Source organism: Oculina patagonica, chromosome 7 (assembly GCF_052425735.1).
Source record: "Oculina patagonica isolate OP01 chromosome 7, crgOcupat, whole genome shotgun sequence".
Classification (NCBI taxonomy): Eukaryota; Metazoa; Cnidaria; class Anthozoa; order Scleractinia; family Oculinidae; genus Oculina; species Oculina patagonica.
The window spans coordinates 16,595,879-16,614,468 of record NC_135764.1 but is presented as its reverse complement, the minus strand read 5'-3'; the positions used below and the strand labels follow the sequence as shown (position 1 = coordinate 16,614,468).

The following is an 18,590-nucleotide window of genomic DNA, read 5'->3' as shown; positions in this document are numbered from 1 at the left end:
TCAAGGAACGTTTTGTAATAAAACTGGGGTATTTACAAAAACCAATTCCAGTGTTTTTTAATTTCATTTAATGTCATTCTTAAAAAAAAATTGACCAGTCGGTGGATGTTTTTCAAATAAATAGTCGTGGGCTACATTAAAGGATGAAAGGATGACTTGGATTCATGATTACAGAACAACTTATAATGTGAACAAAAGCTTTATTAGTCATTGGAAAATCAAGGGTGATTGGTAACTGGACAGGCATGAGATTTTACAACATATATTTACAGTGATAAGTACAAAGTAACTCTTGTGCTACATAATTTATCAGACAAAAAAAACTTGTTATCAACTGAGACATTGAGAAACAGTTACAGCACAGCCTAGTCTCCTTTGCAGCCATTTTCTGGGCACAGCCAAGAATGTTTTGAATAATACATGTAGGTTTGCATTTGATAATGAAGAAGTACTTAAGCATGAAACAGCTGGACAATTGTGGCAAAGCTTTTCCACCATGGAGTGTCCAACTAATTTACAGTTTCTAAATTATAAGTTACAGTCTTACATTCATGTCCCTTGAAAGTGACAGGAGTAATTCAGTGAGTAATTCAGTGAGTACTTAAAACTGACTTGTGTTACTCAGAGCACCTGAGCAATAAACCAATTGAGTACAGAGAACCAATCAGTTTGAAAATGATTATCATTTGGCATTGACTGCAGCTTTCAGCAGATTACATTTTGTATCAGCTCTTTCCCTGTGCTAACCACAGTTTGTGTGTTTCTTTAGTTATTAGAGAACTTTTGTTTCAAAAGAACAATATGACAACATGGAAAAACTAACTGTTTTAAGAGGACAAATTTTCTAGAAAACACAGTACATTTTTTTAGATCAGGCCACATAGAGTTTTGCGGCAGGTTAACTGTTAGCCTGCAAACACGCACCCTTGTGGGGTATGGGGTGTAATAAAAGGAAATCCAGTTGTGCTGAACTGGCCAATTTTTTTTCCACTCCTTTCCCCACTAGCAAGCTTATAATTTACAGGCTACTACACTGTTGACATGATTCAATTTCTAATGCTTTCAGCAAATTATGTACCAAGAGAAATCCTTTGATAGGTTTACCAAAATGTATATCCCCCATCCGTACCACCACTGAACCAGCCAGCTTGCCTCTGCTGTACATTTACAGACTGACCCTGTGCTGCCGATGCTTGGGCTGCGTTCGGAGCATATCCTGGGGGAGGAGGCTGTCAAACATTGAAAACAATAATCATTAGTTAATTATTCAATGTACCTTACATGCCAGTGATTTGGTGGATGATGAGAAATTTTTTTCATTGTATTGTATTCATCTAATTTTGACTCTTAATTGAAAACAAGACATTAAAAATTGTGCATTTCAGCTTGGAAGCTTTTTAAACTTTCTCAGTATATCCCCTTTCAAGGGATGGTCTAGCCATGAGCCTTTTACTGCACACACAATAATAAAATTTATAGTCTTATCTGTATCAACTAAACATAGGTGACACTAGGCTGCCCCCACTGTTTCAATTTGAATCAAATTTGAAGGCATCACTGTTAGCGATCGCTAGCGCATTCTTCACTTGCTTATAACGCTTCTGATATGTTCGCTTTAAACCCTTTGAGTCCCGATAGCCAACTAGTTCGTGGAATCTCAAAATGTTGAACAAAAGCAAAATTATGCAAAAAAATCTGAAAGATTAATGATAAACGTAAATTTAATTACAAGAACACGACTGCGACAGCTTGATGTCATTTTGCCATGTTTTGCTGTAATAAGTGATCTCAGCAAGGATAAACTTTAGCAACCAACAGCAAAATGTTTTAAAATTACCATTCTTGCTTGGGCTCTCAGCCCAAGCAAGAATGATTAACTTGACAGCTGAGTAGAGAGGTGGCCAAAATAATTTCTCACCTCTGTCAATGCAAACACCTTCTGTAAGACTATCTCGTGATCTCTTTTGAATTCCCTTTTCCTTATGCCGCATATCGTTTTGCAAAGCAGAATTCTATCTGATTTTTTCTCATATATTTCTCACTTTGTTCATGACTGTTGTATAATTGGTATTTTTCCTATGAACTCAATTAAATTCCCACTTTGCTGACCTACAGACAGCAATGTCTAAAACCTACATGTATCTTTTTTCCTTTTTTACCACAGACTACATGACAATTGAATAGCTTGATGCAAAACTATGCTTAGTGACTTTTAGGATGAAAAATCGTTTTTTCCTTCAAACGTGCCCGAATTTTTGCATGTGGTCTTCAATTTAATGGAAAAACATTGTCCTCGAATTAAAATTTCTGGTTTGCACCTTGTCTTCGAGAAAAACTAGAACTATGGTCACTTTAAAACAATAACACGCGGCAAAGAGAGAAAGAGGATTAAACTTAGCAGTTACAGTAAAGTAAAGTTAGGGTCAGCTAGTGTTAAGGTTAGGGTTAAGTGTCACGAATGTTATATAAACATTGAACTTGACCGATAGACAAACTTGAGCGACTGAACAGTGAAAAGAAGTGAAAAATATATAGCAAAATGAACGAGAAATACTTAAACAAAAACGACTTACGCCGTTGCCCTTTCCTCTCGCCAGCTTCTAACCACAAATGCACTCGCCAAATGTTCAATGTTTCGTTTTCAGTCAGCAAATTTAGGCTGCTAAAGGTTAATCCATAATATGTTTTCGCTTTTCCCCAGTTTCTCTCCGTAGTCACGCGTAACGCAATTTGATCTTGACTCACAAGCAACGATCGTTCTTTTAAACATTCAGGCCTTTTATTCCTGGAAAGGATCGCAGCTTAGGGCTTTTTTGTCGAAATGAAGCAATTTGTTGCTTTTCTTGGTAAAAATTATCCTTTTCTGTCGATTCTGTTGTGTTCTGTTGATTGAGTGAGCGTTTTCCGTCTTTGCCGTGACGAACGAATTTGGTTTATTGTGACAATGCGTATCGAATGACGTATCCATTAAAGATTATTATGGGATATCCCTGAGTAGCTGAAATACGGGAAGTCCTATCGCCAAATCTAAGAGAATTTTTAGAAGTCTAAAAGCACCTCCTTATTTCCAAATGTTCAACGCGGCAACACGAGGCAAATGAGCCAAAACTTCGAGAAAATAACGTTTTTTGGAACAGAAGTTGCTTCTAGACCTCGCCTGGCTCAATGCGCCTTCGAAAGCCAAGTTTACCGCCAGTCTTGGCAGGGCTTAGCAATCTTCAGGCAGCAACACATCTCGCTTCTTTGAGATATGCTAGTGGCTTACGGGTTTCCAGACTTAATGATGTCCTTTCACCACCAGACGGGCGCAAATATGTGTCAAAAAAGCGAAAATAAGCGGGCTTCTAATGCGTAAGGTGAGTTTTCAACTGATCTGATTGAAAGTCTCGTTGCCTCGGCTTCGCGCGCCAAAATAATTCAAACGTAAGCTTACGTCACAAAGTAGTTTAAGAAATTCATTTCCAGATCCCGTTTTTGAGCGAGCGAATAAATTCCCCCCCCCCCCCCCCCCCCCCCAAACAAAAGGACAACGATTTTCTATTTAATCGAAGACCACACGCAAAAATTCTGGCACGTTTGAGCAAAAATTCAGGCGCGTTTGAAGGAAAAAACGATTTTTCATCTTAAAAGTCACTAAGCATAGTTTTGCATCAAGCTATTCAATTAGCCTGCGTTGAAGCCGGACAAAATCCAGACAAATCCAAAATCCTTGCAGCTGGACAAAATCCTCAATATAGGGTTTAGTTCATCTGCAACGCAGGCTATATGACAATAGGCCATGATTGAAAGAATTTCTTGATAGAAAAATTACCGTTTGAGTCCAACTGTTTTCAACATTTGGGCTGCCAAAGCAAGAATGATCAACTTGACAGCTGAGTCGAGAGGATGCCAAAATAATTTTTCACCTCTGTCAATGCAAACGCCTGCCGCAAGTCTTGAATAATTATCTCGAGATCCCTTTCCTTTTTCTTGATGTCCCATGTCGTTTTGCAAATCTCATCCGAAGGTGGACTGATCAATACTTCTCTCCATTCAAGCAGTTTGTATTTGTGGAAACTACTATGTTCGTATTCGTTCCTGGACAAATTTTCATCTTTGAGACTTAGTAACATGAAGAGAGCAAAACTTAAACATCAAGTATTCTTCCTGTGAAAATCTGGATTTCCTTACATTTTTTGCAAATTAATACTCGCGGACCCTTTTGAAAAAACGGCTTCCAGACCTTGTGAAATGAATAGACCTCGAATGAAACTTCAAATATCTTTACCTCAAGCTGGAAATCAACTTAAACGTAGTTGTTGAGTGCGCATGTGTTTACACTGATGGGTTGTCATCATCACCCAACCGCCACGCAGAGCCTCGTTTATCTTGCGTCATTACTGACCAATCACCTTACACGGATTTATCACACCTCCCGACACCCACTTGCGGGCATTCTGCACAACTCCCAAAACAATTTAAGCGCCCACTTCAGTCAAATTGAGATTTTTCCTGTATATACAGACATAATACGCGCAGACTTCAGTGATGCCTCCTTGGGTTTTGGCCTCTGGGCCAAAAACCCTGCGGGGCAATCATTGTGCTTCTGTGTCTGTCCTTTGTTTTATCCAGTTTACCTGTTCATCAAACCTTTTAAACCTCAAGAAACACAAGCAATTTTGATTAAAAACCTGTCAAACCAGAACATTTAAAACTTTTAACCCTTGAGCATCCATAAACCAGTTTACCAGTGTCTGCACTCAACTATACATGTGGATTGCATGCCCCATCACAAATAAAGTTGGTGTGAGCAGTTAATTTGAGTGTGAGAATAACACGTACAATAAGAAAACAACAGCAACTTTGCACTTACTGGAATATTAACTGTTGCTCCAGCTCCAAATCTGGCACCAGGATCAAAAGCACCATGGACTGCTGGTTGTGGGGCTCCCTGTGCAGGATATTGGCCCACAGGATACTGTTGTCTGGGGTACTGTCCTCCAGGAGCCATGCCGGGGTACTGTTGTACATTGGGGGCCTGTTGAGGCTTAAAAAGAAAAAAATTGCTTTTCATTTCATTGAGAACAAAAGCACTGTCGTGATCTCATTTTTAGTGCCTTGCCCCTTTACTTGTTAATACCCCAACTCTCACAAACGTACAGCAGAATCCTGATCCTCCTCAATAGCTGGAACCAAAAGTCATTTTCCTTGGATTTTCTTCACGCAGCTGAAAACTGCATTTCCCCCCTAAACTTTTCAAAACTCCCAGTTTCTTGAACCTTTACTTTTGTTCCCTTAGCTTGGAAATTCAAGAAATTGGGATTCCACTGTACCAACAAAATAATATGCTTCTTGTTTATTTTGAGCTGCGAATAATTATTTTTTTCTAGGAGACAAATTATGAATTTAAATCAGTTAGTAAGAGCATATTTAGCTTGACAATTGGGCTAGTAAGCATCCTGTCTCTAATGTGCACACCCCTTTGGGCTACCCACAAGTACAACAAGGTTTTGAGAGGGAAATCAGTCCAACTTTTAACTCCCTTGTACAATCTCCAGAAAAGTTTTATCTTTCTCTTATTACTGTTTGTTACATCCTAAAACCATCATATTCGACATTTGGAAAATAAAAATGCTAATTAACAGCTAAAATGAACGGCCAAGTGCTTAAGAGGGGACTGGCACTAGTAGTTTAAACGGCGTTTTTCTAAAAATCTACCCGTACGACCCTACCTCAAAATTTCAGAAATAAGAAATTGACTCTTATTAAACATTCTTGCACAATAATATAAATATCTGTAAGACAGATTTTTCGCAACATAGGAAAATGTGATATTTTGCCAATTTTAAAAATAGCTCAAAATCTACCTCACAGTTTTTTTCAAAATTTTGGCTGTGGACATGGTTCACCCCTTAAAATTAATTGTGAAAGTTTCATAATAGGTTGTACGGTAGGTTTTCGAGAAAATCTGGATCAAAATCTGGCTTTTTTTTTTTTTTTTTCCCTCCCACCATCTCTGAAGAGAATCAAATTGCGCGTGCGAGTGCGCGCTAATATGACGCCATGCGTCGCGAGCGATAATGAAAGACAGAATTAGAACTTCTCTGTTGGTTGTTTATCTACCTTTTTTGTCATATTGTTTTCCGTCCCAGGTTTACAGACATATCTGAAAGTTACTAATTTTAAAAACACGAAACAACTTTTTAAAGACATGTTTCGGCATGACTTATGCCATCTTCAGTTTATTGAGAATTTAAAATCTAGGGCTATATATATACCCAAGCTACAAATACAAAAATAGAAATGTATACAAAGTAAAATTACAATAACAAAAGATAATGGTAAAGCCGTTACAAAGTGGCAGGTACTGTCTGGTACTGTCTAGAACAGTAATTACTCACAGTGTGAGCTTTAGACCGTTACTAATAGAACAAAAGATTAAAATAAAAAGGTGTTGACATGCTGCACTTGAGTGTTTAAATCTGGTTTTAAACTATTAATGTAAAAGGCCTCTTTTAATTTAAGAAAATAAACGGTTTGAGCAGAATCCAAAATTTTAAAGCAATCAGATGTGTATAAATTTTTGCAATTAGATGAACTGTTAAGGTGTTTAAAAACATGTGAATTTTTGTCAGTTAAAGTATGCTCTTTGATCCTTGTTGAAAAATGACGGGAAGTCTCGCCAATATAACGGGAGTTACATCCCGCACAAGTAAATTGATAAACAACAGAGGATCTAATAGCATCAGGAATGGGATCTTTAAAACTGAAAAAATTCTTTATTTTAAAAGAGGAAAAAACTAACTTGATGTTTAAGTCGCTGCAAAAACGCCTAGATAACTGTTTAATTTTTATCTGGGTTATATTAGATACATTGCCGATGAAAGGTAGTTTAAAATAGCGAGTGCTAGTGTTGTTAGAATTACTAATACTAACATCACTAGAGGAATTAAGTCTAACATTATCTAGATAACGTTTAATGATTTTGTCAATTATGTGGGAGGGAAATGAGTTACGTTTAAGAGTTTCTGTTAATTTAGCGAGATCTTTGCGAAAATCCGAATTAGAGTTATTGATTTTAAAAGCTTTGTCAACTAAGGTATGAATTAAACCTATTTTATACTTAAATGAAGTAAAACTAAAGTAATTAGTAAGAAGACCAGTGTAGGTTTTCTTATGATATATAGACATGGTACAAATAGGAGAAGAGTTATCTACTAAAATATCTAAGAAAGGTAATTTACCCTCTAACTGCTTTTCAAATGTAAATCTTATGTTAGGATGTCTGGTATTAAGGTAATCTAAAAATAACATGGCATCTTGCTCATTGTTAAATACACAAAAGGTGTCATCGACATATCTACGGTAAAATAAGATAGGGGAGTCTTTATAATTATTTAACCACTGTTCCTCATGGAAACCCATAAACAAGTTAGCTAAGATAGGAGCCAAAGGGGAGCCCATAGCCACCCCATCAATTTGATCATAAAAACAACCATTGAATAAAAAATGGATATGAGAAGTAGCAAATGAAAACAACTTTTTAAGACTAACCTTACTAATGGGAAAATCAGGATTATGTTTGAAGATAGTATTGACTGCAATATTTATAGTCTCCTCAAGAGGGATATTAGTAAATAAACTTTGTACATCAAATGAAATAAGAAACTTTTCGTATGATCTAATATTTTGAAACTCCTGAACAAAAGAAAAAGAATCTTGCGTAGTATATTTATCAGGAATATATGGACTAAGAATAGATACTAAATACTTAGCTAATTTATAATTGTAAGCCCCTATTGATGAAACGATGGGTCTAAAAGGTGGAGGAGAATTAGCTTCCCTTAATACCAGACATCCTAACATAAGATTTACATTTGAAAAGCAGTTAGAGGGTTAATTACCTTTCTTAGATATTTTAGTAGATAACTCTTCTCCTATTTGTACCATGTCTATATATCATAAGAAAACCTACACTGGTCTTCTTACTAATTACTTTAGTTTTACTTCATTTAAGTATAAAATAGGTTTAATTCATACCTTAGTTGACAGAGCTTTTAAAATCAATAACTCTAATTCGGGTTTTCGCAAAGATCTCGCTAAATTAACAGAAACTCTTAAACGTAACTCATTTCCCTCCCACATAATTGACAAAATCATTAAACGTTATCTAGATAATGTTAGACTTAATTCCTCTAGTGATGTTAGTATTAGTAATTCTAACAACACTAGCACTCGCTATTTTAAACTACCTTTCATCGGCAATGTATCTAATATAACCCAGATAAAAATTAAACAGTTATCTAGGCGTTTTTGCAGCGACTTAAACATCAAGTTAGTTTTTTTCCTCTTTTAAAATAAAGAATTTTTTCAGTTTTAAAGATCCCATTCCTGATGCTATTAGATCCTCTGTTGTTTATCAATTTACTTGTGCGGGATGTAACTCCCGTTATATTGGCGAGACTTCCCGTCATTTTTCAACAAGGATCAAAGAGCATACTTTAACTGACAAAAATTCACGTTTTTAAACACCTTAACAGTTCATCTAATTGCAAAAATTTATACACATCTGATTGCTTTAAAATTTTGGATTCTGCTCAAACCGTTTATTTTCTTAAATTAAAAGAGGCCTTTTATATTAATAGTTTAAAACCAGATTTAAACACTCAAGTGCAGCATGTCAACACCTTTTTATTTTAATCTTTTGTTCTATTAGTAACGGTCTAAAGCTCACACTGTGAGTAATTACTGTTCTAGACAGTACCAGACAGTACCTGCCACTTTGTAACGGCTTTACCATTATCTTTTGTTATTGTAATTTTACTTTGTATACATTTCTATTTTTGTTTTTGTAGCTTGGGTATATATATAGCCCTAGATTTTAAATTCTCAATAAACTGAAGATGGCATAAGTCATGCCGAAACATGTCTTTAAAAAGTTGTTTCGTGTTTTTAAACTTAGTAATTTTACTAGTGCTAACAAGGAAATATGGAAATATCTGAAAGTATTTTGAAGTTTTCTCTTGTATACAAATTTGGTAAAGTGCGGTAAGAGAGCTGGAACTCTTTTTCGTTTCTGTTTAGAGTTAAGGTAAGAGAGCTGGAACTCTTTTTCGTTTCTGTTTAGAGTTACTAGTGCAATCAGTAGCCCGCGCGAGCAATATTGACATCAGGCAGAAAATCATAGTGTGCACCTTTGAGCCAAGTAAAAACTGTATTCAGCCACCTTAAGTGTGTAGTATTTCTGTATGTTTTTACAATGACTCGATCTATAGGCTTGTCAAGATAAAAACATGTTAAATATACAGTGACACTGTACACTTAACTGTCTAATAAGAGATTTATTAGTAATATATCCATCTGATCTTAGACCAAAAAAAGCAAAGATCTTAAAATGTACAGCTTATGTTTCCATGGCAACTAAATAAGTAAAAAGTTTAAGTCTGAATTGAGCCTAGTGACTCATTTTGCAGGAACTCATCCTGGATTCTGTAGCATTAAGCAACTAGGAGTATTTCTACTCTCCCCAGGATGGGATGATATACATTTGCAGGGTTAACCCCAGCATTAGTTCACAAGTACCTATTTATACAACTGCGCAGAGAGAGCCACTATGAGTGAAGTTTCTTGCCCAAAAACACAACCGGTGACCCCGGACAGGGATCAAAATCAGACTGCTTGATCTGGAGTCCAGCACTAACCATATGCATTAAGCTACCGTTTCTACCACTAAATTAGTTTATACTGAAGAAAATAATTAAACAATATTGCAGAATATTTGTACACACACTTGTGTACTTGTTTTACGTCATTTGTACTTACAGCTACTGACTGAAGTTGGATAAAGAACAAAACTTGTTACTACACAGTTCAGGATGTTGTACATTGTATGTTTTTACTAGCCAGTTCAGGACATATCTTTGTACTTTTTTACATGTGACAAAAAGTTACAGATTATAAGTATTTGTACACGAGATTTTTGACTTAAATTTTGAGGAAAAAGGTGCAGCTTATACGTGGTTCTTTACAGTATGTCAGATACCTAGAACTGTCTGGAGAAATTCATATCTACTTTTGTGATGTTTTGAAATTAACAGTAAAATTAAAAAAACATACTGCGAGTGATTAATGATTTTAAATGTATTTCTGGCTGTTAACTTACATAGTACATGCCGCTGGAAGCTGGTTGTTGTGCACCAGTATGTTGTAATGGTGTTTCAGTGTATGGGGGCGGTGGAACGCCGTACATTGGTCCTGGAGCACCATACTGTGGCTGATACTGCATCTGTTGCGGCTGGGTTGGATAAGCTGGCATCTGCTGCTGTCTTGGGTATTGTGCACCTTGTTTTGGGTAGGAGCCTAAGTAATGATATATGCATGTTATATTTAGACAGTTTAGTTTTTGTATCACTGTCTTGCAGTATTTCATTTGGTGGGCTCATAAGGCGAGTCAAAATACAAATAAAGATTACAAATGTACAATCAACACTATACACTAAAATATCTACAGAGAGATTATCCAACATTTTATATTCCTTAAATTCTGACTTAACGCTGTTTTTGAATTTTTTGCATGGTCAGTTGGAAGTAGAATACCACAAGGTATAGTACAAATGCCATGAGAAATTTTATTTTGTACCATGTCGCATGTTATTGGTCCTCAGTGAAGCAATGTTGGATAATAAATGTTGTTAGTACCAAAGTACTGAGTAGAGCACAGTTGCAAAATATACCTTAAGGTTACTATTATTAGCAACTTTTTCTGAGCAACATTTAGCGACTACTTAATTTAGCGATTTTCCAAAAATTTTAAAATTAGTGATATCGCGTAAACCAGTTATTGATTAGCCTGCGGATGCACACATATTTCCGGCTGTCTCTTGTCGTTCACAGGCTAGTTTTTAATAAACATATAGCTAAGATGGAAAATAAATGTTCAGCAAAAAGAACAAACTCACTTAAAATTGAATGAAGAATTTTTTAAGTCGACTATGTTTAATTTTGTTTTTTCTTTGGGGTGGAGGGGGAATACATAAATTTAACGAGTATTAAATTTGACTAAGACAAATTTTAGCGAGTACTAAATTTAGCGATTTTCACCCAACTCGCTAAAATTAGTAGCCGGCTGCCGCTAACAATCTGTAACCTTAAGGTAATCAAATAACAAATCCATTGAAGAAGACAAGCAAAAGAAAGAATATCTTAAAGTGAAAATAATAAAAAAAATAACAAAGGGAAAAATAAAATGTAAGCCAAGTTTATATTTTCTTTGTGACAATGTAAAATTTACAGCAAGGCACCCAAAAGTGTGACCACTTTTAATTTATTCACATTCTTTCGTGCAGATTTAATCCAATCAGAAGTCAACTGCAAGCTATCCACGGCTTTTGATTGGATTAAATTTGCACGAAAGAATGTGAATAAATTAAAAGTGGTCACACTTTTGGGCGCCTTGCTGTAACAATTGAATTATAAGATTCAAACTTTTGTTAAGTATCCAGAAGAACCTGATAGTCTCCTTTGCTGAGCAATTGATTGGGCTTGTCACACAACACTCCCTCCCCTACCAGTGACTGCCCTTTCTTCAGTTTAGCCATTCATAGCTTCCCTCGCATAACCCTACACCAATAAAAAGATGTGTCTTGTCATGACCCTAGCATTGGAAACGTCAAATGGACCCCTATATGCTGCATAATTTTTGAATTTGATGCACGCCAGTCTAAATATAATTTGTAGACAGTGCAAGACTGAAACAGTGGCACATGCCTTGATGCTGCAGGACTACAAATGTGGTCAAATTCTAACCCCTGTTTTAAAAGAGTGAAAATAGATAATTTATGTCAATGCTGGGGTTAACCCTGCAGTGGACCAGCATCCCATCCTCCTGGGTAAGAGGGTTCAAAATCTTCATTGGGCGATTCCAGAAAATATCTGTACCATACCATGGACGGCTTTTTGGAAATCCGAGGGCAAGGGGAGTTCTTTAAACTGGAATTCCGAAGGCATGGGAGGATACTTACGATTGGAATTCCGAAGGCATGGGGGAGTTCCAGATCTTGGTTTTCCAGAGGAGAAAACAAGAGTGTGTTCCTTGACAGTGCTGATTTTGTGGACTACCAATTCGCAAATAAAGCACGAACTGTCGACCGCGTCACAGAAGCAGGATACATCGAAAATGTAATACTCGATAGTACTCGATATTTGTCGTTTGATTAGTCAATTTAATCGATTGAAATCGATAATCACAAATTTTTTGTCACATCTATGGAAATCGAGAATAAAAAAGGTGATCTCATCTCATCGTAACTTGCGTAACACTTACCTTCAAGCTTACCTTCGAATCCGCTTTGTTTAAGATGATGTTACTCACAGCTTCTTTTCCAGTGGACTACTGTGTATTAGTTCGAGTGAGTTGTGACTCATTCTAGTGTATTAAAAACTGAGAAATTTATGAAAGAGAATCTTCGTCCATTTTCTTTTCGATCATTGTTGAACAAATCGATAAAAACGATAGCTAATTACAGAAATCGATGAAAAGCGATAATCACAAGGACGCGAGTGATCGATTTCTATCGATTTCCTATATTAATTGATTGATTAGTATCGATTACAATCGATTACGTTTGATTTTTATCGAGTATCAAAAATATCGATTAGATACGTCCTGAAGTATCAATCAATCAGGCATGTGTTTGCATTCATTTACAAAAGAAAATCGCTAAAATGTGGGTTCTACATCAAGCTTCAGAGGCCTTAACATTGATGAACTTCTTCATTCGCTCTTTGTTTTCTTGTCAAAGCGGATCCACAAATATTTAGTCCATTCAGTGGAGTGGGAAACTCTTTTGCTATGCTTCAAAACGCCATTTTGAAGCACGTGGGTTGGGAGCGACTGCTGACCCTGAAGGCTCAAATTCAAGATGGCGGATATGTCAGTGCACTCGATCGTATTAATCTTCCGAGATTACACATGTGCATCACACGATATTCTTATTTTAATGTTCTGCACCAGTTTAGGCCCATGTAAAGTTAATGTAGGTTGTATCTGTTGAACATTTTCATCCCAGAATCTCTTGAGTCATAATGACTGTCTCTGTATGTATGTATAGATTGAGTCATTTGAAATAATTCATTGTAAAATATGCCACATTGGGCGTATTTGCCAACCCTGACGGAAATTCTAAAGAGCTTGACGAAAAAATGAAAAATCTGAACGGGAGGGGGGTTAACAATAGGGCATGGGGGGATAACGCATTTTGGAATTTTCGAAGGCAAGGGGGGCTATAATATGAAAGCCGTCCGTGGTATGGTACGGATATTTTCTGGAATCGCCCATTAGCCGTTCCGCCGTTCATCGCTATGCGTTCCGAATAAATTGTAAGCCGTTCCACTGTTCATCACTATGCGTTCACAAAATTATTTTTGTAAGCTGTTTACTCGTTCATGACCGTGCGTTCAGAATTTTAAGTCCCCTCAAGGTAATCAACAAGTAGGTAATCTATGTTCAGTTGTATTTCTGGGCAATGACCGTAAGCCCTTGCCAGATAGACCACTTAACATAATACTATAATCTAAATGATTTGATTGGAGCAATTATTGTTGGCTGTAAATTACATTGTGTGCTACTTGGTCGCGTTTAATAACAAAATCTCAGCAATTTAGCATGAGATTCTAGGTCACCTTTGATATATCTTCTCCTTCCCCCCAAGACATCAACCAATTACAGTTGAATCCCGATAACTCGAACCTTCAATAAAATAACCTGAAGGGAAAACGAAAAAGGTTCGAGTTATCGGGAGGTTCGAGTTACTGAGGGTTCGAGTTATCGGGATTTAACTGTAACAGGTCAGAAATCCTCGATTTTTATCTTAACAACTGATTGATAATCGACAATCGATTACTAATTATCCGTTACATGGATCATTTCAGCTTTCATCGATTGGTTAAAATGTAAGCTTTAATATGTAACCATATTAATAAAAGCTCGTGTTTTGATAGGAGTCGACAAGGCTTAACATAATCGCAAAAACAACTTCTTTAAGTTAGAGTTAAAACTTCAGATGCCCTTCAACTTATGTTTTTTTTTATCTTAAAACACTGGAATACAATTTCGAACGACGAAAGCTATCAAAATGGCGTCTACGTAGCTCGAAAACCGGAAACAGTAAATAGGATATTTGCTTATGTTTAAAGACTATATATAGTGCATGTTACGACCCTCGTTATATGTCTTAGGTCTACCTGGCGGAGCCTTCGACATTTTGCTGAAAATCTTGCAACGTACTTGACAAGGAACTGCTGACTGACTCAAAACAAAGCTCTGATTCAAGGGAATTGTGGGACAGCTAGGGACCCCCAGCAGTGGGACACAGCAGTGGTGGTCAGTGGTCCCGGGGCAAATGGCAGCTGTGTTGATTGTGCTTTTGTCAAAGGCGTAGGAGTTTTGAACGCTTTAGAAGGAAAGAAAAGTCGTTATCCCTTGCTGTTATTCATGTTTTCCAAGTTTTTTTCACCTTTGCGAAGCAATAGACGTCTTTACATCAATGGACGGCGGGAATTCACAGGACATGCCAACTGAGACTAGCGATCAGCTCTCGGCTCGGTGCGCGTGCACTGGAAAACTTGAAGGAATTTCGCCATTAACGCGGTAAGCTTGCTCGGTTAATTAAAGAAAAAGCTTCTTTTTAGTTTATAATGACTATTTCATTCATTAATTGTAATATTAAGCCTCCACGTTCTCCATGTATGCTGTCCGATACGCGCGGGCGGGCTTAGCATAATTCGGCGGGCTTTATACACTCTGCTTCCAGTCAAAAAACAGCGCAAATTTCTTCATTTTCTTAGCAGCTATTTACAACTGCGGGGAAAGCTATCCCTGTTTTGAAAGGACAGTAAACAAGCTTTCCAATAAAATACTTTACTCAACCTATATTTTTATTAAGGCGCAAAATTGGCATGAATCATTGGAATTGTCCACGAACGGGCCACAAAATAGCAACGAGGCCTGCCCAGTTTTACCTCCCATATACCGGTATGTGCTAGCTAAACAGGAATTTGCCGTACATGGTATGCTTTTTGCCTCTGACTATTGAAAAGGAAAAAAAAACCTTTCTTTCAGGAAGAGGGTATATTTTACTTTATGTTTGACTCTGAAACAACAACAACAACCATTTTATTTTGCCAAAACAGGGTAGATTTTTCCTCAAAATCATCCTGATTTATCCGAAGCAAGTATAGCTACAAAACTCCGTTCCCCTTATCACCTAACCTCAAAGCCACAAAGGAAGTCAAGTAAGTGCTTTGTGATATCTGCCAGTATTTTTATATCTATTTATTATATAAACATCAGTGAAATACCATGAAATCTTTTGCGCGAAAAATCATATCTTCACACGTGAAAATAACATGTTATTTTCACATGTGAAGATATCGATTTCTAAACATTTTCTGACAAGTTTGCCCTGTTTCAATGCTGAATGCGCCAAAGAAATCGATATTAAGTCGAAAATCTTCGATCTTCCTCGGCAATCTTCGGCAATCTTCGGGTATCTTCGGAAATTTTCGGAAAAGTTCGGGAAATGTTCGGAAACATTCGTACGACCTTCGGACGACCTTTTGCAAATCTTCGGAAATCTTCGTAAAATGGTCGGCAATCTTCGGAAAATCGTCAAAAAATCGTAATTAGTAGGTTTATATAATAAACAGAATATTACATGGTTGCTTGGAGATATGAAATTTATCTTCTCGTGTTCAAATCGATATCATCTTCGCTGCGCTCACTCGTGAGATATCGATTTGAACACTCGAAGATAAATTTCATATCTCCGCCAACCATGTAATATCCTCTATATATCAACCCTCCAAGTTTATTTTTTCCTTAGTGGCCATTTGGCCACCGACTGCTTAACTCATTTCTTACCAAGTTTTTTTGAGGGTCTGTACCATTTTTTGGATAGGTTCAACTAAACTGCACATAGTAGAGAAAATATTCATCTTAACCCACCAAAAGTATATATATTTTTAATCCTTGATAAATTGTCTGTCCAATTATGTTACTTATTAATGTTAATAAAGTTAATAATTAACAGGATAACAATGGGAATCACGCAAAATGTTTATTTTTGCAATTTTTTTTTATCTTTTCAGGCATATTTTGCTATCTTATACTGCAATTATACTTCTAATTTATCAGCTGCAGCATTATCAACTTTCCCTGAATGACAATATAATATTTTGCTGAGAAAAAATATTAAAAACTTATAAAGTTAATTTATTCACAAAGTGTAAAAATAATTAAATATAATTGGGCGAGACATGAGTGGTAATGGTCAAGTAATACTCTAAATATTGGCATCAAAATAGCTTAAATAATCAAACTGTAATTGCATTTAATAAAACTAGAGCATTAAAATGTCTGTAAGAAAATGTAATGACAGGTTTCATTGCATAATAATTGCCAAAACATTCTCAAGTGTGTGTTCGAAGCAAGTGAGCTTGCACTCTAAAGTCCGAAGAAGTCATTTCAATCACTAGCAAGCAACACAAAATCACTCAAAAAAGGCTGGATTTGCTATGCCAATCAACCCAGCAGTTTTTGTTTGAGTTAAGACACAAGTGGACCTGACAAGTACTACAGTAGATGTTTGAACGAGACGGCCGTCCTCTCTTTGGTATTTCCTCCACTGGGAAATTCCTGTACAGACGTTTGTGTTCTACTGCACCAACTTGGGAACACACACAACAAACACGATTAAATCCCGCAAGAGGCAAGTGGACACCAACATTTTGTAATCTTGGCTCAATATTTGGATTTGCTCTTTTTTCGGCCCACCCGTTGACGATCTGGCACATAAAAACCATTGACCAGTTCAGTTGCGAGTTGCATGCGGAATTCTCTTGCACTTTTGGGATTTGGAAATGAAACTTTGTAAATCTGGAAGGCATTATTTACTGATGTTTCCATTTGATGAAATACTACTCTTGGAGGCCAACGTTTACTTTGCCTGCCGACACTGTAATACCTATTGTTTTGGTCTGCGCGGTCAATGCCACACATGTACTTGTTATAATCTTTCAGAAGTGGTGGAGAAGGTACATTCACAACTCCTTGTTTACTTCGTCTTCTAACCACTTGATCCTCTTGCTGGACATTTGCAGCATAACTTGGGTTGTGAACAGTACTGAGAAAGTACACCCCTTTGTTGTCATACCATGACACTGCGAGAAGGTTGCCACAATTTCTCCAGTCACCAGTCCCCCGCTGAGGTTTTGGTTTGGATGGGAAAATTAGATCCTTTGGAAACCCTTTAGTATTGGCTTTAACAGTTCCTAAAGAGTTGATCTCTTTTTCTTTGAGCTTGAAAGATAGAGATGGGCTGGAATAAAAGTTGTCAGTTACAACAATATATCCTTTGTTTTCATAGCCTTGTAAAAGGTCCGTGACCACCTGCTGAGCCAACCCAACATAAGGAACAGCATCTGTGTTGTTGGCTTCTCCCAGATTCTTTCCAGTATAAATCTGTTGTCTTAGAATATATCCTGTCTTTGCATCAGCCATTGCCCAGGCTTTGATGCCGAAACGATGTGGCTTATTTGCAATGAACTGTCTAAATCCTACCCGTCCACGGTAAGGGATCATTTGTTCATCAATGGCAAGCCATTGCGAAGAGATCCGTTCATTTTTATACTTTGGAAGAATGATACTGAGGAATCTTCTCACCTTGTACAGCCTATCATACCCAGGTTGTCCAGCTTCAACTGCAGGTTTGTCTACTTGTTCATCACAGAACTTCAAATAACGCATGATTGAACTGAAGCGATTGCGTGACATAATGTCACCCCAGTCATTCACTTCAAAAAGACTAAATTTTTTTTGCCAATACATTTCCACTAAGGGCAATTTCAGAATACCCATAGCAAGGCAAAGTCCAAAAAATGCTTTTATCTCTGCAACATCATTTATTGCTTCCCAGGGGCTTTTGTGCTTGTCTGGGTTGGCATTTCTCTTGACTTCAGCATTCTTATTTGTTTGCACTCGAATAAAATCAAATAAATCATCGCTCCAAAATAACTGGAAAAATGTTAAAGGAGTACACGTACCTCCCCAAACCCTAACAGGGCCTGATCTTTGGCTGAAGTCTGGTATACTGTTTCTGACATTTCCCTTCTCCCATCGTAAGTTTAGTTCAGGACGTGCTCCACCATTCCTTTGTCTCACATTTCCTCTCTGTCTCACAGTTCGCCTCTGTCGAGGTGCCTGTTGCCCTGTTGCTCGCTCTGGTGGTGTAGTAGCTCTACTTGCCGTCACAACTACATTACGTCTTGCTACAAGCATGTCAAAGTCACGTTCGTCCACAAATGCGATTTCAGGACCATCTTGAGCGTGTTGAGCGTCCGTATTTTCTTGTTGATCACTGAAATCTGATCCCTCAGCGTCTGCTTCATTATTCTGAGATGATTCTTCTTCTCTCACGATCGCAAAAGCATTTCCATCACGATCATTTGGGAAGCCATACACACGGTCGCTATCGGTTGAGTCTCCCTCAGAATCTGAGCTTTCAAAATCACCCTCAGAACCATCGCTTTGCGCTAAAATCTGCTCCAAAGCTTCT

At 37.1% G+C, this 18,590-nt stretch overlaps 1 protein-coding gene across 1 annotated transcript; it reads right to left on the bottom strand.

Annotated features, from left to right (window-relative positions):
- Positions 1-180: 180 nt before the first annotated feature.
- Positions 181-14,333, bottom strand: LOC144659500 (uncharacterized). Its single transcript, XM_078519952.1, has 4 exons — positions 14,221-14,333; positions 10,142-10,338; positions 4,853-5,026; positions 181-1,229 (listed from the first exon to the last, which is right to left on the bottom strand). The coding sequence occupies exons 1-4, from the start codon at positions 14,237-14,239 to the stop codon at positions 1,101-1,103; spliced, it is 519 nt and encodes a 172-aa protein (XP_078376078.1). The 5' UTR covers positions 14,240-14,333; the 3' UTR covers positions 181-1,100.
- Positions 14,334-18,590: the final 4,257 nt, after the last annotated feature.

Coding starts and splice junctions, on each gene's coding strand:
- LOC144659500 (XM_078519952.1), bottom strand. Junction 5,027..10,141: donor CTTCCAGCGGCATGTACTAT/GTAAGTTAACAG, acceptor TTTCTTTTTAAG/CCTCAACAGGCCCCCAATGT. Junction 1,230..4,852: donor GAGCAACAGTTAATATTCCA/GTAAGTGCAAAG, acceptor AATGTTTGACAG/CCTCCTCCCCCAGGATATGC.